A 25,214-nucleotide genomic window follows, 5' to 3' on the forward strand; every position below is an offset into this window, starting at 1 on the left:
AAAGATAATAAAGTAACTTGTCTTATTTTTCTTCTCATAGTGATTATTAGTATCATTTAAAACACAAGTTGTTATTTATGACGATGAAAATCATAATTACAATTCACTTGTATGAGCTTTATTTGATTGAGTTAATTTGTTGATGAAACTCGATGATAATGCTAAACAACATTTTGCAATAACCATCGGAAGATAATACACTTTATCTTGTTGATGATTTGAAGAGAGACTTTCAAAAAAATAGCTTCAGGAAAAATTATAAATATTGGAACCTTGCTGAAATATTTCTGAAATGAAAGAATCAATGGAGGAAGATTTTGAACTGTTAGATTACAATGAAGCAGTACATATAGAAAGGACTAATTTGTTGTCAACAAACGAAACGAAAATGGAGTATGACCCAAATCATTGGGTGGGTAGACGACGTCAAACATGGACATTTCTGTTATTTTTTGGTTGCTTGCTGGTTTATGCAACTCGTTCAAGTGTTGGTATTTGTGTGGTTGATATGAGCAAAGAATTGGGCTGGGATAAACAAGTCTCTGTAAGATTTAGTTTTTCTTCACATTTACAATTGAATATCTACTGATGACAGATGGTGTAAAAAGTTAGGAAGGGGAGCCACTTTATTAAATTTAACTGTCTTTCGAATAAAATCTTATCGAAAACTCCAATTAATTTTAAAGAATAATTTTATAAAATCAGGGAATAATTATTACCACCGCATCAAATTTATACCTTAGGGTTTTGTGATGTCCACATTCTTTTTTGGTTACATCATCACACAAATAGCAGGCGGGATACTCGCCGACCGTTATGGAGGTGATCGAATGTTGTTCTACTCAGCCTTTGTATGGTCCATCTGCACATTCCTCATTCCCGTCATTGGAGGTGTCTTTCACATGCCATATACTATGAGTATCATCGTCCTACGTGCCCTCTCTGGTGTCGCACAAGGTATATCATACGTTCTTTTATCATGAAATCTAACCTTTGTATTACAATGAAGTGAATACAGTCGCTCTCATGTTGTCTTCTGACCAGCCATCAGAACCGTTGGAAAATCAACGGATCCTGGCGAGACTCGAACTCAAAAACATGCCTTTCGCGGGCATTTGCTCTACGATTGAGCTACGGATCCATGTGGAACCCGAGGACTGAATCGTTGTTTTAATAAACACTTCAATGATGTTAGATTTGAGTTTTTTGAACCTTAAATTGCATTTTCTGAATACTAAACTCTTTGCTATCTGTGACCAAATTTCTGTGTTCTCACTAAGGTTGGTTTAGAGCTTGACATCTCATGCTTTTAAGGAAATCAACAGGTCCCAGTGAAACAGGGATGCAATGATTCAACCAATTTTCACTTGTGTAGAGTAGTGTCGGGAGCTATAATATATTATCCTTAAAAGCGTGAGATGTCAAGCTCTAAACCAACAATGTCTTGTCTTATGTTTCAGGAATCCACTTCCCAGCACTTGCAAGTTTGTTATCACGTCGTGTTCATCCATCTCATCGAAATTCTGTCTTTGCTATCGCCGCTTCTGGCTCCGCTTTTGGGTAAGAAAGGAAAACATTGAAGGTCATTTTTGTTAGTATTTTTTTCAGCAAAAAACACGTTACACACTGTCTAACTGATTTTCCTCCCGTCAATTTTTTTTACCAAGGCTAAAGAACTGCTAAAGTTAAAAGACTATTATTGGCAGTTTTATGATGCTTATTTGATTTATTCGTCAAAACTTTATGTTATTCTCTATCTAGAAACGTTTTGAACGGAGTTGCTGGTTCACTCCTCCTTGAATTCTACGGATGGCGATCAGTATTTTATCTTTTGGGTGGATTGAGCGTGTTATGGGTGATGGTTTTACGGCTTGCAAATACGAAAGAAAATGTCATCAACAGGAAGATCAGTAGTATCAGTAGCTCATCAGCTGGCAAACAAGGGAAAACCTCATGGAGAATTTTCGTACAATCTAAAGCTTTTTGGTAAGAATATACTTCCCATTCATTTCCCTCGGAATTTTCCGATATTATCATAACAGTTTATTCCTCACTAACCCTGCTATCTATCGGGTTAGTCTCACTTGAAAAATCGATAGAGGTGTTCTGGTTAGATGTTTCTAATAGAAATTCTCATCAAATAAAATCACTTGGGTTTCAAAAATGTGTAACGTTGATTTCCTCTTATTTACTTAGGGCACTGGCGTTTACTACTGGCACAGAGTCGTTTGTTTTCACCAGTTTGATGTCGTGGTCACCCACGTATTTCTCCGAGCATTTCCCTGATGGAAAGGTTAGTTTGTTCGCTTCGTAAACTTTTTGTTAAATTTTCAAATCTTTACCAAGAATAAAATGCCATCTTGAAATCGAAAATATAATTTTATAAAAAAGAAGAATCGGAGAAATATTTTTTTTGTGTAATTTTCAAGGTTGAATTGTCTGTATTGTTTATAGGGATGGTTATTTAATGTGGTACCCTGGGTAGCGAGTTTCATCTTTCAAAATGCGGCTGGTTTGTTTTCTGACCATGCCTTGCAAAAAGGTGAGTTACTTCTTTAAACAGGGGGGGGTCAAGCAGTTAGTACAAGACATCATGCCGGTTAGTACCGTGGTGGTATACCTACAAAATTTTCAAAAATCAGTTAGTACTTGATGGTACTAAGTGACTGCTAGGGTGGTGTCAAGTAAAAAATCTAGGAAAACAGTTAGTACAAATGAATACTAAGTGCTACTTTTTTACCTTTTCTAGAAAAATATTAAAAATAAATACTAAAAGCAATCAGGGAAATCCCCCTCCATAAGAGAAATCAAAGAACCTAAGACATTTAAGTCTTCCCCTTTGGAGTTTGTTTGGTATTACCCTTTAGTTAAACACTATATCAGGGGAATTCCCTAACTATAGATTGATAAATAAAAGAAAAAAGTCAGTTGATTTTCCCCTAATGTTCGTAGGGTAATTCCCTGTACTTAAGAAAAGTTTTGTGTTTAAATGATGTCACACTTATTGGTTTGATATTTGTGTTATTAGTAGAATAGACGCGGTGTTGGAATAAAGCTTGATGTTGTAGTGATAATTTTTAATGAAATGATTATTTTGTCTAATATGCATCTTTTTCTTAGAAATGTTCGAATGTTTTGCTTTTGCCAAACCTCTGTGAGAGTCCGATATTAGGAATTTATGATATTTGAAAAAAATAAGACAAAGGAAATGGATAAAAATAAAAACGAAAATAAAACCGAAAACAAAAACGAGAACAAAAATGATAATGAAAATGAAAATAATAATGAAAATGTAACTGGTTCTGATGTCCAAGACACAATTATTTTGGTTTTACTTTTTTCTTTTAGTTTTACGGCGTGTATGGGAGTTCATATATTTTGAAATCGTATAATGTAGTTTATAAAACAATTCATATGAAACTTACAAAAAGTAATGACGCTGAAATTGTCCTTTTTATCTGTTTAGATTTGATAAGCTAAGTTAAATCTGTAGAACATTGAAGCTACTATTTTCTTGACTTAGATCGATTTTGAAATTGTAAAAGTTCGTAATCTTGTTCTTTATAAATCATGAAAAAGTATTTTTTTCTGCCTTGATTGAACGCTACATATTATGTTTATGTTTTTGGTTTACGGTGTTTCATTATTGTATCAATTGAGAAGTACTTCGTTATTTGAAACTCTTGTACATATATCGCTGTACAGCGTTGTGTTAAAATAAAATTTTTGATTCATTTTAATTCATCATACCAAATCAAATTGTTTCAAAACAATTTTGGGAACATGGTTTGACAAAAAGTAAATATCACACTCTCGTTTGATAGGTTTTAAGGGGTGGTCCTTAGTGAATTTCCTTTGAAATCACTTAGTATATTTCATACTAACTGTCAAAGGGTGGTGGTGTGGCCTCTTTCCTCCAAAGAATCACTTAGTAGGCATGATGTCTTGTACTAACTGCTTGACCCCCCCCTGCTTTAAAGCTAAATTTCTTTGAATCGGCCATGACTAGTAAAAAGATTTAAGATTCATTGGAAATGAAATGAATGTTTATTCAAAGAAAATTATGTTTAAAAATTACAAAAAGTTTTACAAGTAGAAAGAATGTACCGTCCATTGTCTTTTACTTTCGTAGGTTGGTCTACAACAAAACTGCGGAAACTTTTCGTGGTAAGTTTATGGTATTAAATTAAACTTTTTTTAATTCATTTTCTTTAAGAAGCAAGTGAACGATTACTGCTTCTCAGTCCCCTTGAAATGTACCTCGCTTTCGTCGAATCAAAGTCTTTCTCGTTATAAAAGTTTTTACTGTAACTGGCTTTCTTATTGTCTTGTTTTTCGTGAATATCAAAGGAGCTTTTGCCGTACAACAAGCCGTATTTAAAAGGTGTCTGTTTTGTTAATGCCGACGTGTCGTCTATAGATACAGTTGATGACGAAGGGTAGTACATACGCACGCTAGCCGGGTAATTAGACAGAACGGAAGTCGGTGCAGAGGCTAGTGACGGCGTGTCGTGTTCCACGTATTCTTTCTTATAACGACGCTGTCTAGGAGTTTCAAGCATTCGTGTCTTTACATGTTTTGGAGCGTGCAAAGGCTTCCTTTTCTTGGTATTCTGTTTTTTATTTTTCTTCTCATGTGATTTCTTTTTACGACCAGGGACTGTTTTGTGTATAGGTGGTAGAATGACCACTGATTGATGACGTGGATCCGGTATAACACGAACCCGCTTCTTCCGCTGTTTCTCTTGTCTCATTTCCTTAATCTCTTGTTCAGTGGGTAAATATTTCAAATTGTCTTTCTGTAAGAGGATGTCTTCGATGCGTTTCTTCATCTCTTCGATTTCTTGATCAATACCATATAATTCGTTGGCTCGATGGTGAGCCATGTTTTTCACTTGTTTACGAAATTTCTGTCCTTCGAACATGTTATCTGCGTAAAGTTTACCGACGTTCCAACGATCGTGCAAGATCAACGATTCGTAATAAGCTCGATCCACTGGCCGTATTTCTAATTTTTGTTTTCCTTTTGAGCGTTGACTTTGTCGATTTTCTGGTCTCTTCAAATCAACTTCCCTCTTATTCGTCATCTTGTAAACCATTTCCAAAACAACACATTTTTTTAAGGTTTGCTACATGGTGAACATTCCATAGTCTCCTTAGCAACGGGTTTCGCAAACTCTAGTTCGTAAGTGTTGACTTAAACAAATAAGAAGTTTCTCGCCATAACGTATATCGTATTTGCTTTCAATCATTGTTATATCTTTGCACTTTTCTTACTCTCTAAAGTTTCGTATTTTTTTTTAAACTTCTTAACGTAATTCTTCAGTTTTCTTTCAAACTAATGATCGAATTAATAAGTTAAGTAGATTAAATCGAATGAGATTTTCATACTATTGATGAATGAAAAAGTTAACTCTCCTCACCTCAAATATAAAGAGAGAGAGTCGACTTCTTATTAAACTAGAGTCTAATTCTGACTGAATCATGAGTTTCAAGCCCGAAGGGCCAGAGGCGAGATTCCTGGATAGGAAATGAAGCTACTTATTTCACATCCTGAACGCCCGCGCGTAGTTTTTACACAAACGCCGGATTGAAACTAAAATCTATCGCTAGATTTCAAAAAATGTAGTCTTCCAAAACAAAAAAACCGCTAGATACAATCCGTCGTCATGATTACGGCGCGTTCTATGCGCGTTTTGGATGGGAAATAAGTAGCTTCAATTTCTCTTGCCTGAGAAGGATTAAAGTTTCGCATCTAGCCCTTCGGGCTTGAAACTCAATAGACTGAATCAAAAAGCCATAATCATCCCCGGGCTAACTTCTTAAAGTAGACCCCACGCTTGCAGAGGCCACAAGGCAGTCAGCATACTTGAGAGATTATTAAGCAGATTGAGCTAATTATTTTAGCTATTATGCTTTCCAAATTTAGAACTCCATCTAATCTTTTTCCATCAAACGTATGAAAATACCCTTCAGCTCTAGTTTCGATTTGTTAGAGGTGGAAAAAGTGGGCAAAAAGCTAGCAATGAAAAGTCCATTCCATTAACGTCACAAGCCAACTTTCTGCCAGCTTTCATTGATAATTAGAACAGGCAGGGTAAAAAATGTGCAGTACTAAACTAGAACTTACAAATCCTCATATTCACTTCAAAATGAAAACAGGGCGTCTTGAAAAGAGAGTAGTTTCGCAAGTCATCCTTAGAATTTGCAACATTTAAAATTCTATTTTACAGACACTGGCTGGTGCAGTAGCAGGTTTGATATGCTTTCGTTTCGCAACGGGAGTTACGACGTTCGAATCAGCGTTGCTTCATATGACGCTAATGATTGGTTGCTTAGGAACCAATAGTGTCGGGTTGGCAATGAACCCTCAAGATCTAGCTCCCGAACAAGCTGGCTCTTTGTTTGGATTCATGAACACTATAGCTGCTCTGACAGGTACTTTTATTAACATGTATTATTTCTTTCCCTTGTGAGTTTCTTTTCACTGAACGATGAGTATCAGCATAAGTACCATTAGGAGTCGTTTATAATCTGTGCAATACAGAAATATTGATGCGATAATTGTTACGGGATAATATTGGTTTGTGTAAACTAGCATAATGTCATTCAGGTGTTGCCATAATACCACTCTCTGCTAGATTATAAGAAGTATATATATGAGTATAAGAAAAAAGAAAGAGTCTTTGAATTACAAACCCTCTCAGTTACTGAGACAGGGTTGTAAGGCGAGATTCGTTCACCTACGAGAATTTGCAGATATCTAAGATTTTGTTACGTTGCATGACCCATTTTCAAAAATCACACAATAATATATCTTCTCTTTTTTGCAGGGATGATCGGAGTATATTTCGTTGGACACATTTTAGAAGCGACCAAAGCATGGAGTAACGTTTACTTCACTATTTCTTTAGTTTCATTTTTAGGAACTTTCGTTTTTGCTTTATTTGGTTCTGGTAAGAAGATAGAAAATAAGTAATTTTTTTACAATTATTTTTCATACTGAAGATACATAGATCATACATCTTTTATAAATACATACACATGTTTCGGACACTGGTGTTTGGTATGGTACACGTTTTTTTTTATATAAGGAACCTTAACTTTGCTCTGAGCCTGGAGTTCCTTATTTTTACAGAAAATTTCAGCCTCAAAGTTCCTTTTGAGTTCCTTATTTACATAGCTAGTTCAAGTGAAAACTCTTACTTTTACTGTTCCTTAGAACTTGTTTTCTTATTCTTAGCCTGAGCAGTTCCTTAACAATTCCTTATTTTTTGGACTACTTTCAGCCTCGAGTTCCTTATAAACGTGTTCCTTATAAAAAAAAAAACGTGTATATGGTCCTATTTGGTCCTATTATCAGTTTCAGATTTAACAGTAAATTTTTAGTAAATTTTTAATATTTTGGTACTTATTTAATCATTTATTTATTGACTAGTAGAAATATTTTGATTGGAAAAAAGGACAACGGAATTTGAACAAAAAAACTAGCATTAAACTCTTTTCATTGTGAAGAAGTTTTCGACTGCAGATGTAGAAAAAAAGGCGTACATATATGACTGACAGTTCCTTCAAAAATACTATGAAAAGAAATCCTGAAAATTGGGCCTATGATCTTTAACCATCATAGAATTTGGTAACTGAACCTATGAATGCCAATTTTAGAGGATTCTTAACTGTTAAATGTTAAATAACCAATTATAAAATTTAGAAATGCAATTTTTTTCTTCATTTTAAGTATTACCGTGAACATATAAACGACTGGACAGCTATCTTTCATTGTCTCTTTGAAGCGAGCTTCGTTGCCGCCTGTATTTCAAAATTGATTTGAAAAATCCGACAATATTCCGTCATAATTTTATTTCTTTGAATTATTCAGGTAAAAGGATTAATAGAGCTTGAACATTAGTTCCAATTCACGAAAAAAATATTATTGAATTTTTTCACAAGTTTACAATATATTTTATCAACACTTTCACCTCTGAAATGCAGAATTTCAACTGCGTGTATACTTTTGAATCACTTTTGTCACTCCAATAATTTTTTTGATGACTTGAAAAAAATAGCTTATTAAAGTTAAAAGCCTGTGTCATAAGAATATCAAAATTTGAATGTGACACTCTCTAAAATTATTCGACACTTCTAAGTCAAAATTTAGAAATATTAGTCGGAGTTTTGACAAGCTGACAATGATCATAGAGGTATAAAGAAACAGGAGAAGTATGCTATTGTAACCATGCTCGCCCTACGATTAAAAAAAATACGAGGTATGCATGCTCATAATCTCATATATCGTGCATTTTTAATGAGCTCTTTTGTTGATAGGTGAAATCTTATTGGCTAACTTAAGTGTTGGAAATAAGATGAGACGAGATTCATTGTTTCTGACATTGGTGTAAGAAAATATTTGGATTAAAAAAAGGCCTGTAAACTTTGCAATCCTTCATCAAATGACAAGATTTTTCGATCAACAATTTCTTCAAGGTGAACTCTATTGCTTAATACTTTCCTCCAAAATTCTCCAGCGACTTTTTGTCTACAAATTGGGTCTGAAATTTTGTGTGCTTATACATAACTTTTTATTTTCTGGCTGGAGAAAATATCTTTTCAAAACAAAATTTAATGGATGACAAAATTGAACGCAAACTTATTTCGTGGAGCTAAATTTTATTTTATTCTCGTATATTAGAAGGCTAGAAATCTTCGATGCTGATAGTAAGAATGTTCAGAGCAAACTTGAGTTCTACTAAAAAGTCGTATTTCTTCGGGCGAGCCTAGAATTTCTTTTGATTTATTACATAAAAGAAATCAAAAGACTTTAACGACCAATTACCGACAAATTCATCTCCTGTCTTTCTTTATACCTCTATCAAACTAACCTCTATGCAATGATTTTGCCCCGGGGGGGGGGGGGGTACTACCCTTGTCGACCGACGGGGGTGCTCCGCTGAGTTTCGAAAAATGGACCCTACGTGGGACTCGAAATTTGCGAAAAAAGTGACCCTGAATGGGACTGAAATTCCAAAATTTTCTCAAATTTTCTACTTTTTCCCCAAATTATCTAAAAAATAGGCACCCTACGAGGGACTAATTTTTATATTTTGGTGTTTTTGCGACCCTACCTGGGACTCGTGGAGGTTAAAAAAGGTACCCTGACCAGCGGAGCATCCCCGTAACCCATTTTGCCCTAGTACCCCCCCCCCCCCGGGGATTTTGCCTCTGTTAATCTTTGGTTATGATATAGATAAAAGACAGAGACTTTTGTCGAAGTTTTGACGTTGTTAGCGAGGTATTCCCAAGAGGTATATCATCAAAATTTACTGTTTCATTTTATGTTTTTAACGAGGCGGCAACGAAGCTAGCAGTGAAAAAAAAAACAAAGGAGATGAATGTCCAGTCGTTTATATGTTCATGGTATTACATATTAAATTTAGTTGAAATTTGAATTTGAATCCTAACCTAAGAATACCGTAAGAGAGTAAGAATATTTTTAGGATGATTGTTTTAGGATATTTTCCCCAAAAGTTAAGTTAAGAATAACCATGATGCAATGGAAAACGCCACCTTTAAAAAAAACATGCACAATGGAACCTCCAATAAGCGGACACCATCGGGGAAAAGAGTGAGTGTCTGCTAATTAGAAGTGTCCGCTTTTTAGAAACTTTTCAATTCTGTGCTCCAATTTTAGTATAAGGTACTATAGGAGTTGAGTATGTAAACTTTTGATCCGAAGTGCTTTTCTAGGGACACTAGAGGACATGGAAAAACAAGAATGATTATTCTAATGCAATAATTTAGCTTTTATGAAAATCATAGTACTCTTGAGGTCCCTGTAATTTATTATCGTTATGACTGATGTAAGCAATTTCGCCGACTGGATAAAGGGAGCGCTCCAAAGGTCTATAAGCAATTTTTCAATGAAACTTTGAACTGTTTAAGAAATAAAGAGTAAGGATAAATCAATTCTTTTTCACTGTGACCAAGTTTGATCGTCGATGTCAGCTAATTAGAGAGGAAAAAGAAGATCTTTTGGCCATTTCGTGCAAAAAACTTTGTCCACTAACTAATTAAGTGTCCGCCTTTTGGAAACTTTTTTATTGAGGATTTGACAAGGAAATGGCCGGGAAAATATTGTCCGCTAATCAGAGGTGTCCGTTAATTGAAGGTTTTACTGTACAAAAAAACTGGAATTATGATATGAATCTTGGAACAACTTTTTATATTTTGACCAAATTTTCAATTGGTATGGGGATTTTTAAGGGATTTTAGTAGGAAAGCTAATTTACCTATAAATTAAAATTGACCAGTTATCACTTATATACGATAAAAATAAGAATTTTCTTTTTATTTATAAATTTATAACAAATTTACAAAATTAATAACGGTATAAGAAAAATATTTATTCCCACTTCTACCCCGTAAATGAATTATTGTTCAAATGGACCAGGGCTAGATTCACTAAGGACATAAATCATAAAAGATTTTCTGAAGCCGTTGAAAAGTACGCTATAGTTTAAGAAGGTAAAAGTCCGAGAGACTTTAATGAAATTTTCAATCTTTCTCAAACAAGAAAAATTGAATCACTTGGATTTGCGCTACTTTTAGTCACGTGATTCGGATGGGAAATAGGTGGCTTCATTTCCCAGAGTTTTATCTCCAACCCCCTTCGCTTTAATAACTCGATGTTATAGACTACCTAGATTACCAATCTATCGGTCCCGTAAATGAAAAAAAAAAGATAGAAAATTTTAAATAATCCTAAGAATCATGAAATTAAAAAATAATTGAAATCCTAAATGAGCTATTTTACAGAATAATATATTATAAGAATTAATATTATTGCAGCCACTAAAGACACGCCCAATATACAACATAGTCTTTTTCGTGCACTTTTCTATAGAAAAAAGGAAAGAAAATATGTCAAATCCGTTGGTAAAACCATAGAATTATCAATTATTATCAGATAGAATGTATACAAGCTTTTTTTTCTCAAAATGAAGCGTGTCTGTAATAAGGGGTCCCTTTAGTTGCAATGGGAATTCATTATACGTGTGTAATAATAATTTCATTTTTTTTTGCATGCTTGATCAGATTCTTTTGAATTCTCGAAAAATCATGAACACAATTTAATTATTTTCAAATGGAAATTTAGGGCACATCGGTCCCATCAATACAAATAAAAATCAGCTACTTTCATAGATTCATGGTGAAAACTATTCGGAAACGCACTTCTAAGGAAAGAAATTTGGGTGTCAAGTTTTCACCTAAATTAGTCATTCCTTCCGTATAGATTGAAACTAAGATTATAATTTTTGAAGTGAAAGTTAATGAATGCACTGAATTTCAACTCTTAAGATTTCATATTCGAAGCTGAAATGGATTTGTAAATATCAAACATTTTTCAAAATGAAATCTTTCTGGACTGAGGAAAAATACAGTTCAAATATGCCCTTACAATGGATTTATCCACGCTTCAGATTTTGAGAAACTGTTTTTACGACCAATAATCACTTCGCTTCTAGCCCTTCGGACTCCATTGGGTAAAATTTTGTAAACAGATGACATTATTAGACAAAACAAATTAATTAAAAATTATAATTGATTGAAAGTATCTTTTAATTGGATTAGATATCTTTAAATTATTTAGTATCCCATTGATAATCAAATGAAAAATAACACACCAACCAAACTCCCCTAGTTTTTTTTAGCTGAAGTTTGTTTTTCTTTACTACGTGAAGGGCACTAATACAGTGTATCCCTAAAATATATTCAATTTCCAAGATGATTGAATAGGTTTTTGAAATTGAAATATTAAGTATGCAAGTCATAAAATTTGGCATGGATTATTAAGATCTTGCTTTATATAGTCGAACGTGCGCAACGCACTGGGCTCAACTTCAGTGGCTTCAAATTATTCATAGGCCCAATTGTAGACCCCCAGATATTCACCCAAGGAACAAGTGTGCCAAATTTCAGCCAAATCCGATCATTTTTGAAGTCTCCAGCCTGCCCCAAAGTTTTCGGACAGACACACATACATACACACACACATACATTGTCAGATTCTAGCTCAACTGAAGTTGAGAATGAGAATAAAAACCTGTCCGCTTCTTTCGTGACAAACTGTACAATAATTACCTGATAATTTTTAGCCCGCTGCAATTGTTTATTTCCTTCGTGTACTTGAACGGAGGCTAACTCCACATGACTTTCAATCGAATCTGTATAATAGAAAAAGTATAGTTTGGTGTGAAAAATATTGTCAATCGTATTTCAACCAATGAAGTATAAGCCGAAGGGCTAGAAGCGAATCTTAAACTTTCCTCAGGCAAGAAAAAGTGAAGCCTTAGAATATACGTTGTATTTTTGACGACGGATTGAATTTAGCGGTTTCTTTGTTTTCGAGTGGTCTAATATTTTTTGAATCTAGCGGAAATTTTTACTTTCAATCTGGAATTTGTATATGGTAAGATTTACTATAGTGGTTTCAAATCCTACCAAGGAGATTGGCTTCTAACCCTTCGGTCTTATACTTCATTGATTTCAGCTATATGCTTTCCAATAATGTTATCAAAATGTTCTTTTTTCACCATTTTGTGTGTAATTTTGTGCGATTTCTTGAGAAATTGGGTGTTTTAAAGTCTTGGTATGCCTAGTTCTTAACAGGTTCTTAATATATTTGCCATCACAGCCTTACCAGCCTTACCCAGCTGGCACACAACATTGTTTCAACGTTTTTCTAACATTCACAACATCCATATAACGTTAGATAAACGTTGAAACAACGTTGTGTGCCAGCTGGGTATGTTCTTATATAGTTTGTTCAATTTTCAGAAAAAAGATACGCAATTTGCTTTACAGTAATTCAAGTTTGCTTAGAATGGTTTGTTCTTATAAAAAACATGTAGAATTAAGCACTGTATAATTCATCTCATTCATAACAGAAACGCTAAAAATTTAGTTGTGATAATGCTGAACCGCAGAATAAATAAATGAGATGAACATCAATTGTTCGAATGTTCTTATTCAATACCGTCAATGCCATCTGAAATATTAATGGAAGAGAAAATCAATCATCGAATAAAATCAAAAAATTGACATTTGGTATTTGAAATTTTCAATCTACTACTGTATTCCAAAAGATATTGGTACAGAGAAAGAAAACATCAGTATTCAAATAGGTTTCAAGTCCAAGAAAATGTCTGCTGAGAGAATAGCTGCAGATGCGGAAAACTCCATCCGCCTAAATATCTTCATCAAAACAGCTGGCTTAGAAATTTGTGAAGATATCTTATATCATCGAGAAAATTTACCGAAAAATGGTGCACAACTCTACAAAGATTTACAGGTTAAACAGGTAGAGTTCCAAAAACTAATGAAACCACAAAAAGGAAAAAAACCTGTATTGAGCAGAAAGCAATATGGATTGATCTTTCCTCAAAATCATGCCACTGATATTTCGAATTTTGATATCACCTTATATGCGTGTGTTATCCAAGTCATGTTTCAACAGAAATATAAAAAGGAAGTTGAGGGGCTTAGACAATGGCGAAACGAGATCTCACACCAAGGACAAAGACCAATGAGTGATAACGATTTTAATCAGAAATGGGCATCGTTTATACAATTTGTTGTTAGCTGTGGTATCAACACCGGGAAATACGTCAACCTGAAGACATGTTCATTGGATAGACTTTCACAGTTGAATAATAGGTCAGTCTTGTTGTACCCTTTTACGCTTACCCAATCACTCGAGGTTCACTAAAATCAAGTTGTGAACTGATTTTTGAATTTCCAAAAGTTGCCATTGGAAGCTCATATTATTTTCCACCATGATTCGAGAAACTTTACTTTATTTCTTAAAATTTTTAGGTATATATTAGCAGAGATTGAAAGAAACCGAATAGAGCAAAAGAAAGGTAGGTTATAACTTTACTTGTTTTAAACATCCACATAAAAAATAAACCTTTGATAGAAAAATTTTAGAAATTAAGAACTAAAATATTTGAGATTTTCGAAAAATTCAAATAACGCCTATTTGGGATTATACAGTTTCCAAAGTAAATTGGTAGCTGCCCTGGAATTTCGAATACGAGAGTTTACTATAAATATGAGCTGGCGTCTTCCAAGACAATTTTACACACGGAAATTTTAATAGCCCCGAAAAATTACCGTGAAGATTATGGCTAATGGTAGCCTTGAACCTTAAATTTTCTTTAAAGTCCTTTTCAATCCTTACATAGTACATAATCCTTCTTACAGCTTTCTTTCAGCTAAAATATTTTTCATTCGAAAGAATAGTTCTTGGCAATTCCGTTTTACTCGATAATAATACTGATAAATATATCTTACTTTATATCTACAGTCCGTTTATACTAATATTTGTTTTGCTTGTAATTTTTCGAAGAATGCTTCAATCCTAACACGTTAAAAAGATAATTGAGAGCACTATAATATTTTGAAAAATACTTCAAAAAACTTTAGAATATGAAGATGAAAGATTAAGAAGAATATGAAAAAAGTAAAACAGATCTGTTGATGAAGTCCAAATTCCACTTTTCCTAAAGATACGGTGGCCCACATATGCAAACATATTAAAATATACAAACACAAACAAAAATTACAAACACTAACAACTTAAATGCAAACACTTTCAACTAAATTACAAACACTGTCAACTAAAATGCAAACACTAACAACTTAAATGCAAACACTAACAACTTAAATTGCAAACACTAACAACTTAAATGCAAACACTTTCAACTAAATTACAAACACTATCAACTAAAATGCAAACACTAACAACTTAAATGCAAACACTTTCAACTAAATTACAAACACTATCAACTTAAAATGCAAACACTAACAACTTAAATGCAAACACTAACAACTTAAATTGCAAACACTAACAACTTAAATGCAAACACTTTCAACTAAATTACAAACACTATCAACTAAAATGCAAACACTAACAACTTAAATGCAAACACTTTCAACTAAATTACAAACACTATCAACTTAAAATGCAAACACTAACAACTTAAATGCAAACACTTTCAACTAAATTACAAACACTATCAACTTAAATGCAAACACTTTCAACTAAATTGCAAGCACTTTCAACTCAAATTACAAACACTAACAACTTAAAATGCAAACACTTTTAACTAAAATTGCAAACACTTTCAACTAAAATGCAAACACTAACAACTTAATTGCAAACACTAACAACTTAAAAGCAAACATTAACAACCTTGAAATTACAAACACTAACAACCATGTACTTTTCATTGAAAATTAAATCATGCTTAATCGTGGACATTCTTACAAATAATGTTTTTGTTTGAAAAAAACAAAGATATAAAACGAAAAAATCAAATGAAAATCTGCAAAAACGGCCGACACACGGTCATATCCTAGGCATTGCTAATTTACATCTATGAGCAAAAATTCAGAAAAAACTAATTGTAAAATATCCTGAAATATCGAGAAAATGCCAAAAAGCGGTTTTTCTCGAAAATCAGGCTCCGTCACATTTTATGTATTGCTATTTTGCATCAGTGTCCAAAATTTCATGGGAAAATATAAAGTATAGCTCGAGAAATTCAAGAAAAACCTGTTTTTCCGGCGGTAATCGGCTGTTCCGGCAATTTTTTAGAAAGTTCTAGCTTTAAAAAATCAGTTTTGTTGACAATTGAATCATGCTTGATGGTGGGCATTGTTGTCAATAATGTTTTTCAAAAACGGCTATTTTTGACAAATCCGACTCGGCCACATTTTGGGCATTGTTAATACGCACCCTTGGGCATTGTTAATACGCACCCTTGTGCAAAAAATCGAAAACACTAATGATGAAATCTCAAGAAAATGCCAAAAAAAAATTTATTCCGGCATATTTCATATTTTCTAAAATCGGGCTCCGTCACTTTTTGGCTACTGTCGTTTTGTATCTTTGTGCAAAAAATCTGAAAAAACTAATCAGCCGATCCCGAGAAAAGCTGTTAACAGACGAACGGATGGACACTCCGGTGGCTTCAAATTAATTACCTTTGTACAAAAGATAGAGTTTCTAACACTAAAGGATATAACAAGTTCACTTTATTGCACACTTGAAGTGAATAGAGTTTAATCATCTTTTGTGATTGATTTTTAGATGTAAACAAGCTCCAATCACTGATGTACTGGATATTTTTGGCCATCCTTATTACCATCGTTTTCGCAGTTTATTATCAAGATCAAAGTAAGTTTTCTCGAGCTTCGATATCATCAATTTGGTTATTTGAGTATTTATAGATTGAAACTGCAGTTACAAAGTGGTTTAGAAATTTAAAAAGTATTCAGTTTAGTTTACCAATAATAATGGAATTAATCTTTACGGTAAACAACTTATAATAAGGTATCATTCTGACTGTGGACAGTGAGAAAATAAAATAGAATGAAAAATAGTGGCTTTAAACATTATTGATTATAATTTTTTTTCAGCTTTCGAAAACGAGTCTTCGGTAACTCTAGAGAGGAAAATGAACAAATCTTCAAAAATCCTGAAGAAGCATTACATTGAAACCATTGGTCGACAAAACCTAAAAACAATAAACAATGTCTATCGAAACAAGAAAAGATTTTACGTTGAGCTTATGATTGCAACCAAAGAAAACTCTGATGATGTTTTCTCAAAGAGCAATCGAGATTCTGAGGCTAAGGATCACCATCAGAAAGTCACCATAGATCAACTGTTGGATTCAAGCAGAGAAAATAACATGGTTCTTATACAGGGGGCAGGAGGCGTTGGGAAAAGTTTTATGCTTGAAACAGCTGCTCTACATTGGGCAGAAGGAAAGATATGGCCAGACATCAAGTTTGTCTTTTTATTGACTTTTCGAGAGCTCAATCTTTATACAAACACATCTTTTAAAGAGGTTCTATCAAAGAAATTCAAAATGATCTTCAAAGGCTTGGAAATATCTGATCTTGATAGTATTGGCGATCAGACGGTCTTTTTGATGGATGGTGTGGATGAATTTGCAAAGCTGAACGAAACACTTTCCCATGAACATCAAAGTGGAGATAGCTCTGTTGCATCTGGTTTTTATGAATTGATCAAATCAAACTATTTACCTGGAAGGAATCTGATCATCACGGGTAGAACGTCTTCATGTGACCAATTGAGAAGCAAATTTAAGGAATTATCCATCAAAAGTTTGAATGGTCTTGGGTTCAATACATCACAAATGAATCAATACATCAAAAACTATTTCAATTTAAATGAAAGTAAAGCTGAAAATTTGATTGTTGCGATACAAAAACATGAAAACTTAAAGTTGATGGCAAAAACACCAGCATTTTTGTGGTCTCTATGTGAACTACACCAAAATACAGATGGCTTTGAAGAAATAGAAACTGTCACTCCTCTATTTATCTTACAGTTGAGCCTGTTTATACAAGAACATCTTCGCCCAGTCAATGGAAGTCTCTTCCCAAGTGAAAAAATCGAACTATTCAAAAACTCTATCGTACAAGGGCTAATCAAAGAATTGTCGAAAGTAGCTAAGACTACATTAGAGAAAGAAGAGGTACTAATTGACGTGTCTGAGTTTAAGAACGCATCAGTCGTTCAATTGATGGAAAACTCTGGATTCATCAACAGAGTAAAGACCAGTATGGGAGAGAAACTTCAATTTTACCACATTATGATGCAGGAGTTTCTAACGGCTGTTTTTTATTTCAAACCTGGACTAGATGATAATGAACTTTTATCAAAAACTATTTACTCTGGGGTAGCACCTCTTTATGCAGGATTAAGTGGAGGATGTTTATCCCCTTCCAACTCTTCCAAAAACGTCATCGCCTTTATGAAATATATGAACCTATGCATAAAAAATGTCTCGAAGCTATCATTTGCGGACCGATCATTGAGGAATGATTCGTTTCTGGAAATTTTATTTGAATACCGAAATAACTTGGATCCTCCCATGGTTGGTGTCTGCAACCCTGATTTACTCCAAAAAGCACTTTCGTTGTTTTATCTAAAATATTTTAAAGCTCTTCCAATCGGACATTATCGAAATGCAAATCTAACATACGTGCTGTGTACAAAATCTCCGAAATTTTACATATTAAATAGTATATTAGACCACTGTAACCCTCTCCAATCCAACGAAAGCTATACAGTTTATTTGGCACGTTGCGATCTCAAAAATAAAACTGATGTCAGACACTATTTACTGGAATTACCATACGATTTCAACAGATTTAAGCAATCCACTATTCAATTTGAAGAGCTATGCATAAGGACGGGACAAATATACATTGAGCTACGGAAATATTTATCGTATTTGGAGCTGCCTATCCATTATTACATTTGTAATTCTTTCAACTGGGCTCCGAAACATTATTTGCATCGATATATTGTCAATAAATTATGCAGCTTGACGTTCGTGGAAAAACTGGCTTTCATGATGAAGAAAAGTGGTGTTTGTAAATTTGGTATACCATTAAAAGAATTGTCAAGCTCGTGTCTATCTTCTGATCGAACACATCAAAAGGTGTTAGAAACCTTTACAAAAACAATGATTAAAGCTACAAAAATTTTTAAGCCGTGTCAAAATGTAACTAATTCAAATCATTTTAGAGATTTACGTAAAATTGCTTTGACCTATGAGTATATAAAGTTAGAAGCCCCAATTGAAAAGAAGATGAATGAAACGGTTTCAGGAAGGTGTTCTGCAGATGTAAATCATTGCTATGAAAATGCATATTTATTTATAAGACAAGGAACAAACAGTCGCAGCATATCGCGAATCAATCATTTTTTCGAATCATACGGAAATGCATTCAAAGAAAAAATTCTACTTGTAGCATTATCTAAAGTAGATCATTCGGACAAAATCGATAGTATATTGCATCATCTGTGTCAAGTCGAAAATATCCATCTGCTACATTCACAAACTTATGATTCTGAATCTTTGGATAAAATCATATCAAAATTACTAGGTTGTACAGAGCAAAAAGTGCAAAAAATTTTGATCAGGTATGGAGTTGAAGCCGAGAAACCCCTGAAACGTGCTATAGAGAAACTTTACAATATTGATAAATTGATTCTACAGTCGTTTCAATGTCATAGAGTAATGTCAATATTTAGGGATGGTCTTGTAAATGGTAGGTCATTGCCGAATTTCCGCTTGAGAACAGTTCAATTCGTGACGTACATAATAAGTTCGCATTCTTGCGGTATGCTCAAAGATTTAATGAAATATCTAAAAGAAATCATCATTATCCCTTTCGACGGCATCAAATTTAATGAGTTTTATGTTGAAAAATGTAAAGAAAATATTATAAATATGTTGCAGAGAGGAAACTTTTCGATGGAGACGTTGCATCTTCAACAATGGGAGATAATTAAAGAAAATGATACATATCTGTGGAAGATTCGTGATGGTTTTGACATGGACAATCGCGAAGAAGAAAATGATCGAAAACGTTTTTATATGAATTTCCTTTTTCTTCATGTTAACCTGACTCTTATTCTTTTTGGGTTCGCATCGTTTTATTTGTTTTATGACGCAAGTGTACTGGATTTATTCATTGCTTTTTTCATTATGCTGGAATGCGCATGTTTTCTTTTCATATTGATATCAATACACTGGTTTCCGGGAAAAGGTTATCTTACTTATCATGAGCCTTTATTTATGGCTGAACTATACGATCATTGGTGGTCAAAACTTTTAAAAATCTTTTTATTTTTACGCGGCTGGTGACGAATTTAATTACTTTGTTTTTGTAATTTTTTGTAATTTTAAAGAATACCTCATACCGATAGTTTCCCCTTGTTCATGGACAATGGTGGCCAAGTCACGGAATATCTCGTTCACATTCAATATATCTTCCTGAAAGAAATATACCATTAAAAATCAGGATCATGCTATCCACGTAACTTTCATTGACCCTTAGAAGTTGAAATTGATTTCTATGGGCTGAACTGGACGATTAATTTTTCATAAACTTTCAACGAGCTTTAAAAAAAAAAATTCATTTAGTAAATAAATTAAGCTCTAGTTTAGACGGCCGACTTTCTGCCCTGCCTATTCTAATTGTTAGAGTAGGCAGAAAGTGGGCACAAAGTTGGCAGTTAAAACTTTTGCTTAGAAAACATTGAAAGAAGACATTGCATTGACGCCAAAAGAGGGCTATGCATCACTTTAGACAGTCCACTTTATGCCCTCTTTAATTCACAATTAGAATAGGCAGGGCAAAAAGTGGGCCGTCTAAACTAGAGCTAAAGCACTCACCTCAATTTGCTGTATTCGTTGATTTCGATCTCTGACTTGTTCTAATTCTTCTTCGTGCTGCAAAATCTGTTGAGTTCTAAAGAAAAACCATGATAAAAGGGTAAAAATGTACTTCTTTTGATAGCTTCCTTATTTACCTGATGTGTTTTCTAGGAAGCTGCAATGCAATTGTATCAGGCGCTTGAAAATGGTTGTATATTCAAATGTTTTAAAACATCTACATGCAATTTTCTGCACAATTGCTTTATTGCGTTGAAGAAGGATTGCAGGAAAAAAACGACGTGTTACATTTTGCAATTAGTTGCGTGCTTTCAATGCAATGTAAATCTCACCGTAGACACTTAGAAAACATATCAGTTAAGCCTTAGCTTTAGTAATACCTTATTACACGAATATTACTAGTCATTTTATTAACAAGAATTGAAAAATTTTGTGTTAATAAAAACCACCTCAATTAAAACCAGCCGTGGTGTCCTTGAAAAAAGCTAACAAAATTTGTGTTAATTTTTTGCGTGTTAATTTCAAGACCGTTGAATACTTGCCTAGTAATATTCGTGTAGTAAGGTATTCTAAAATAAACATTGAATTTCAATCTTAAATCGTTCTAGAAGTACATCCAACTGATCACTGGACACTTTCTATAGCTAAAACGTAAATAAACCTGAGGTCTGTAATAAATACTTGCTGATTTATTCGATTTAAATACATACACGTTTTCTTTTTATAAGAACATCCAACATTTTTGAAGCCTAACTTTTTGAGTTTTAAGCCTAAAATGTTCCTAACATGTTTTCGCCCTTTTTGAATATTTTTGTCCATTTTCCTAAGAAATTGGGTGTTTAAGAGTCCGTGAAGCCTAAAATTGTTCTTATGTTCTTATATAGTTTGTTCTTATAAAAAAACGTTTAATACATTAAGTGTAATTTAGTGTTGTTAATTCATACCGTTCTTGCTGATGGTCTATTAGTAATTCTTCGTCATCATCATCATCATCGAATCCACCTTCGTTCGTTGAAATGTCAATCAGTGTTGATGTATCCTGCGGAATAGAATAATTTAAAAACATCTATTAATAGAATTTCGGTTATTTACATCATTGAACATTTTTTTATTATTTTTACTTTACTATCATTGCAGAGTTATTCTGAACTGGATACCTCATGATAGGTACGTACCAAACTTAACCCTTTCTTGTCAATTTTATTAGACTGGAGTCGTCTATAATAGGATAATAAGTGTTATAGCAATATATAGGCGTTAAATGATGATGGGATAACAGCTACGTGATGTTACAGTTTCTCTTGCCACACCCTACTTTTTCTTAAATTTAGATACCCACATGCTAAACTACAATATTCATTAGTAAAATAAAAATTCATTAGTTTGACGCTTTAAAAACTTTTCTCATAAAAATTTTGGGAGTTAAAAAATGATCTTTACCTTATTTACGCTGACTTCTTTTTCGATAACTTCTTTCATTTTTAGGGATAGAACCTATAAAACGTAAGAAAAAATTTAAAAAATTAACCGTTTGAATCATGTTCTTACTTAGAGTCTGAGAAAAATATGAGAAGTGGTAAGATAATAAATTCTCTGCCTTTTCTTTAAAAAAAAATTTTAAATGCAAGGTATGAAAACAATAAGGCTTACATTTTGAATTGCATGATATCTTGACAGAGAATTTTCAAACTCCCGTACAAGTTTATCTTGAAGTAGATTGTATTGTTGCTGAGAAAAATAATTTTCAAAGAAGATAAGGTTATTTCATGATTATTTTATGATAACAGCGATCAAAAAATCATCATAATAATTAACAGACTGTTTCATATTGGAAATGTTACTAAAGAATCAACAAAATAATCCTTTAATTTTAGATAAACAATTTAACATTCGGTAAATTACAAATCAAGAATCTCACTCAAAGTGATTACACATGTCATTTAGTCTAGTTTTAATTTAACACTAACAAAAGTAAATAAGTCATACTTGTCTATGATCCAAGTGCTCAAAACGACCTGCTCTTGTGTATTCTGAAATGTTCTGAAAACATTCTTTAGTTTCATTTGCAAGTTTGTTTGTATCTTGTGATAAATTGTGTCTGAAATCAAAAAGAAATCCTCTATCTTAAGATACAATAGAAATCACTGAGTTTGCAAACCAACCATTTCATATTGGTGTCATACAGATTTGTGTCATTTAGGTCATTTAATTTTCATCAATTATTTTTGTTGATCATTACAATTAATTTTCAAGTCCTTGGAAAAACTGCCCTTAGGGAATATACATTATATGCTGTCATTTTGGGGTTTTCGGAATTTAAAACAACCTTCCTAAGGATGTATGTACATGTAATTGGATGACTTTTAAAAATCTTACATTTTCTTCTCATTTTCTTTATCAATGACATCAATAGTTCTTGATATATTTTCTAATTTGGAAACTAAATAGATAAAAAAATTGAAGAGAGTTGAATGAAGAGGAAACTTTATTTGACATTGCATAATTATTATCTGTGACAAAATACTCTAGTTTGGCTCCTAAGTTTGGTATGTGATAGTGAGGATTTCAATTTCTCCTATCCTGTCCTATCACTAACTTACAGTCTGAGAAATCCTTCTAATTGCAAGCTTAACTTCCGCGGGCGTAAACTTGTAAATGCGCGCTTATCATAGTCCGCCCGAGTCCACCCATGTGCAATTGCATGCTTAATTTTCCGCCCTGCTTGAAGAAGCTTGAGCAATATAGTGGGGCTTACTTTTTTTTAAAACGGATGGAACCATGGTCAAACGGACAAAAACTGATTTTTGAATTGGAATCTTCGTAAAATTTTGCGTAAAATTGACCAAGCAAACCAGATTTTTTTCCGAGAAAACTCGTCTATTTTGAACTCGCACAAACGAAAAGTGTTTTCATTTCTTTTCTAATAACTTGTAAATGATGTATCTCAATGTAAGCAATGATTATAATACTGATTTAGATTATTTGGAACATGAAATTGATAGGTAAAAACACTTTTAAAAACCTTACAATTTGATAGCCGTGCAATTACGCGTTTAAATCTCGGAATTTTAAGCGTGCAATTAGAAGGATTTCTCAGACTGACTTATATCAGAAACTGATAAAATGAAAATATACTTAGCAAAAGTAACATTATTTGAAATCTTCAGGCAATTTTTATTCTACTTACTGTTCTTGTTAATTACAAATATCTTTCCGCTAACCGTATCACACAAGCCATTGAAGTTATCTAAAAGAGAAAGACAAGAATAACTTTCACAGATCTGGTTCAGAAACAACAATCTCGCTAGTGATTTAATTATAAAACAAAATTTAGAGCCTGTGAGGCTTAAATAACTTGATATCATTTTTAAAGAATTAAGAACGTAGTGGTCTAAGAAAACGGCTATTCTTTTTTAGAATCAACCTTACAATCTAGTTTTTATATTTATAAAAACTAGATTGCTGACGTGTGGAAAGGAATGTCGGCGTGACTGATCCTTTTGTTTCGATAATAACATCAAAGCGGGAACTAATTTTCTTCTCGTTTCTTTCTTTCCTTTTTCTTTCTCGTAAGTTCGCGCTTTCCCTCCAAGTCATCAAGTGTGGTTAGCTCAATTGGTTAGAGCGTCTATCTCACAAGCATGGGCTTCCGAGTTCGATCCCGCCGGGTGACAAATTTTCCAATTCTTGATTTTGTTTTTGTGCTCATCACTTTAATTTTGAATCACAATTCATGAGAGTGGAGAGATATCGACGCGTTATGTAATGTTAATTGCTATTACTAATTACGCGTTCAATTCGAATTTATGATCTGTTCCCTCCTAGTGAGGAGTTTAATACCCTTATAACAACCGTATTTTATAAGACTTGAATACTGAAATTCAAATGACGACCACGCAAGAAAGATAAGCAAACGATTGGATCAAGTGTCAAACATTTTGACCCGGAAATCAATTATCATTCTGTCTTTAAAGTATAAAACGAGAATGATTCTGAAAGAAGTTATTTGACGATTCTCTTACAAAGAATCGCTCGCTCACTCGCTGGCTGAAAGTGAAAGTGAAAGTAGTGAAACTGAAACTGAAACTGTCAGTCACCAAACGCAGGCGCAAACACCTATTCCCGTTCTTCTATATCTCAGCCTTGAATAATCGCTTGTGGTAAAAAAAAGATTGAAGAAAAAAAAAACTTCAAAAAGTTCTTATTAAGTGATGCTATCATAGCTTATCTAAACCTTACACAGAGAGCGGAGGTAATATATGCTAGTTACTTGTTTGATTGACCTTCATTATAATAGAAAGAGAATTAAAAAAAGAAATTTGAAAAATTGAAAAATTTGACACCCAGTGGGATCGAACTCGGAAGCCCATGCTTGTGAGATAGACGCTCTAACCGATTGAGCTAACCACACTTGAAGACTTGGAGGGAAAGCGCGAACTTACGAGAAAGAAAAAGGAAAGAAAGAAACAAGAAGAAAATTAGTTCCCGCTTTGATGTTATTATCGAAACAAAAGGATCAGTCACGCCGACATTCCTTTCCACACGTCAGCAATCTAGTTTTTATAAATATAAAAACTAGATTGTAAGGTTGATTCTAAAAAAGAATAGCCGTTTTCTTAGACCACTACGTTTAAGCCTTTTTCTCAAAAGGTACCTTTGTCTCGGACAGCAGATGATCTATGGTAGACTGCTCCATAGTTGTTTGAGCTGATTCCGAAATCTCCTTTACTCATTCCTTTGATTATTATTCTATGATGTTAAATGTTTTTGTTAAATATAAGAGACATAAGTGATTGAACGCAATAATTTAAAAAGAGCATACTGCTTATTTAGGAATTATCAGTACACTGAACCAAGAACCCAAAACATAGATAAGGAATAATGATTAAAGTTCTTCCATTGAAGTCTTCAGGAAGCCTTTAAAGGGGA

The 25,214-nt window shown here is 33.4% G+C and overlaps 3 protein-coding genes across 4 annotated transcripts; 2 read left to right on the forward strand and 1 right to left on the reverse strand.

Annotated features, from left to right (window-relative positions):
* The first annotated feature begins 38 nt into the window (after positions 1 to 38).
* On the forward strand, positions 39 to 6,986 carry LOC136818154 (voltage-gated purine nucleotide uniporter SLC17A9-like). The gene is made up of 9 exons (XM_067074513.1): positions 39 to 544; positions 744 to 957; positions 1,461 to 1,560; positions 1,762 to 1,986; positions 2,197 to 2,293; positions 2,455 to 2,542; positions 4,133 to 4,167; positions 6,234 to 6,438; positions 6,834 to 6,986. The coding sequence occupies exons 1-9, from the start codon at positions 293 to 295 to the stop codon at positions 6,977 to 6,979; spliced, it is 1,362 nt and encodes a 453-aa protein (XP_066930614.1). The 5' UTR covers positions 39 to 292; the 3' UTR covers positions 6,980 to 6,986.
* LOC136818155 (syntaxin-7-like) lies at positions 4,025 to 25,214 on the reverse strand. 2 transcript variants are annotated; one of them, XM_067074514.1, is made up of 11 exons: positions 24,940 to 25,214; positions 23,473 to 23,532; positions 22,662 to 22,725; positions 22,272 to 22,383; positions 21,936 to 22,013; positions 21,726 to 21,779; positions 21,230 to 21,324; positions 20,286 to 20,361; positions 19,811 to 19,883; positions 12,200 to 12,221; positions 4,025 to 4,500 (listed from the first exon to the last, which is right to left on the reverse strand). In XM_067074514.1, exons 1-11 carry the CDS (start codon positions 25,016 to 25,018, stop codon positions 4,212 to 4,214), a joined length of 1,002 nt encoding a protein of 333 aa, XP_066930615.1. In that variant the 5' UTR covers positions 25,019 to 25,214; the 3' UTR covers positions 4,025 to 4,211. The 2 variants fall into 2 exon arrangements, with proteins under 2 accessions (XP_066930615.1, XP_066930616.1); XM_067074515.1 differs by lacking the exon at positions 4,025 to 4,500 and adding an exon at positions 10,294 to 10,894 and having other exon boundaries at positions 12,139 to 12,221; positions 24,940 to 25,201.
* On the forward strand, positions 13,199 to 19,754 carry LOC136818284 (uncharacterized). Its single transcript, XM_067074665.1, has 4 exons — positions 13,199 to 13,713; positions 13,873 to 13,919; positions 16,154 to 16,240; positions 16,483 to 19,754. Exons 1-4 carry the CDS (start codon positions 13,199 to 13,201, stop codon positions 19,752 to 19,754), a joined length of 3,921 nt encoding a protein of 1,306 aa, XP_066930766.1.

This window comes from Clytia hemisphaerica, unplaced genomic scaffold (genome assembly GCF_902728285.1).
Source record: "Clytia hemisphaerica strain Z4C2 unplaced genomic scaffold, Clytia hemisphaerica genome assembly, whole genome shotgun sequence".
In the NCBI taxonomy this organism is placed as follows: Eukaryota; Metazoa; Cnidaria; class Hydrozoa; order Leptothecata; family Clytiidae; genus Clytia; species Clytia hemisphaerica.

What these genes read in the sequence shown, in the direction of transcription:
- LOC136818154 (XM_067074513.1), top strand. Translation starts at nt 293, where the DNA reads ATGAAAGAATCAATGGAGGAAGATTTTGAACTGTTAGATTACAATGAA. An exon ending in GCTTCTGGCTCCGCTTTTGG is followed by an intron (nt 1,561 to 1,761) that starts GTAAGAAAGGAA and finishes TTCTCTATCTAG; the next exon opens with AAACGTTTTGAACGGAGTTG. An exon ending in TGACCATGCCTTGCAAAAAG is followed by an intron (nt 2,543 to 4,132) that starts GTGAGTTACTTC and finishes TTACTTTCGTAG; the next exon opens with GTTGGTCTACAACAAAACTG.
- LOC136818284 (XM_067074665.1), top strand. Translation starts at nt 13,199, where the DNA reads ATGTCTGCTGAGAGAATAGCTGCAGATGCGGAAAACTCCATCCGCCTA. An exon ending in CTTTCACAGTTGAATAATAG is followed by an intron (nt 13,714 to 13,872) that starts GTCAGTCTTGTT and finishes TAAAATTTTTAG; the next exon opens with GTATATATTAGCAGAGATTG. An exon ending in CCGAATAGAGCAAAAGAAAG is followed by an intron (nt 13,920 to 16,153) that starts GTAGGTTATAAC and finishes ATTGATTTTTAG; the next exon opens with ATGTAAACAAGCTCCAATCA.
- LOC136818155 (XM_067074514.1), bottom strand. Translation starts at nt 25,018, where the DNA reads ATGAGTAAAGGAGATTTCGGAATCAGCTCAAACAACTATGGAGCAGTC. An exon ending in ATAGACCATCAGCAAGAACG is followed by an intron (nt 20,362 to 21,229) that starts GTATGAATTAAC and finishes GTTTTTCTTTAG; the next exon opens with AACTCAACAGATTTTGCAGC. An exon ending in AACGAATACAGCAAATTGAG is followed by an intron (nt 19,884 to 20,285) that starts GTGAGTGCTTTA and finishes TATTTCTTTCAG; the next exon opens with GAAGATATATTGAATGTGAA.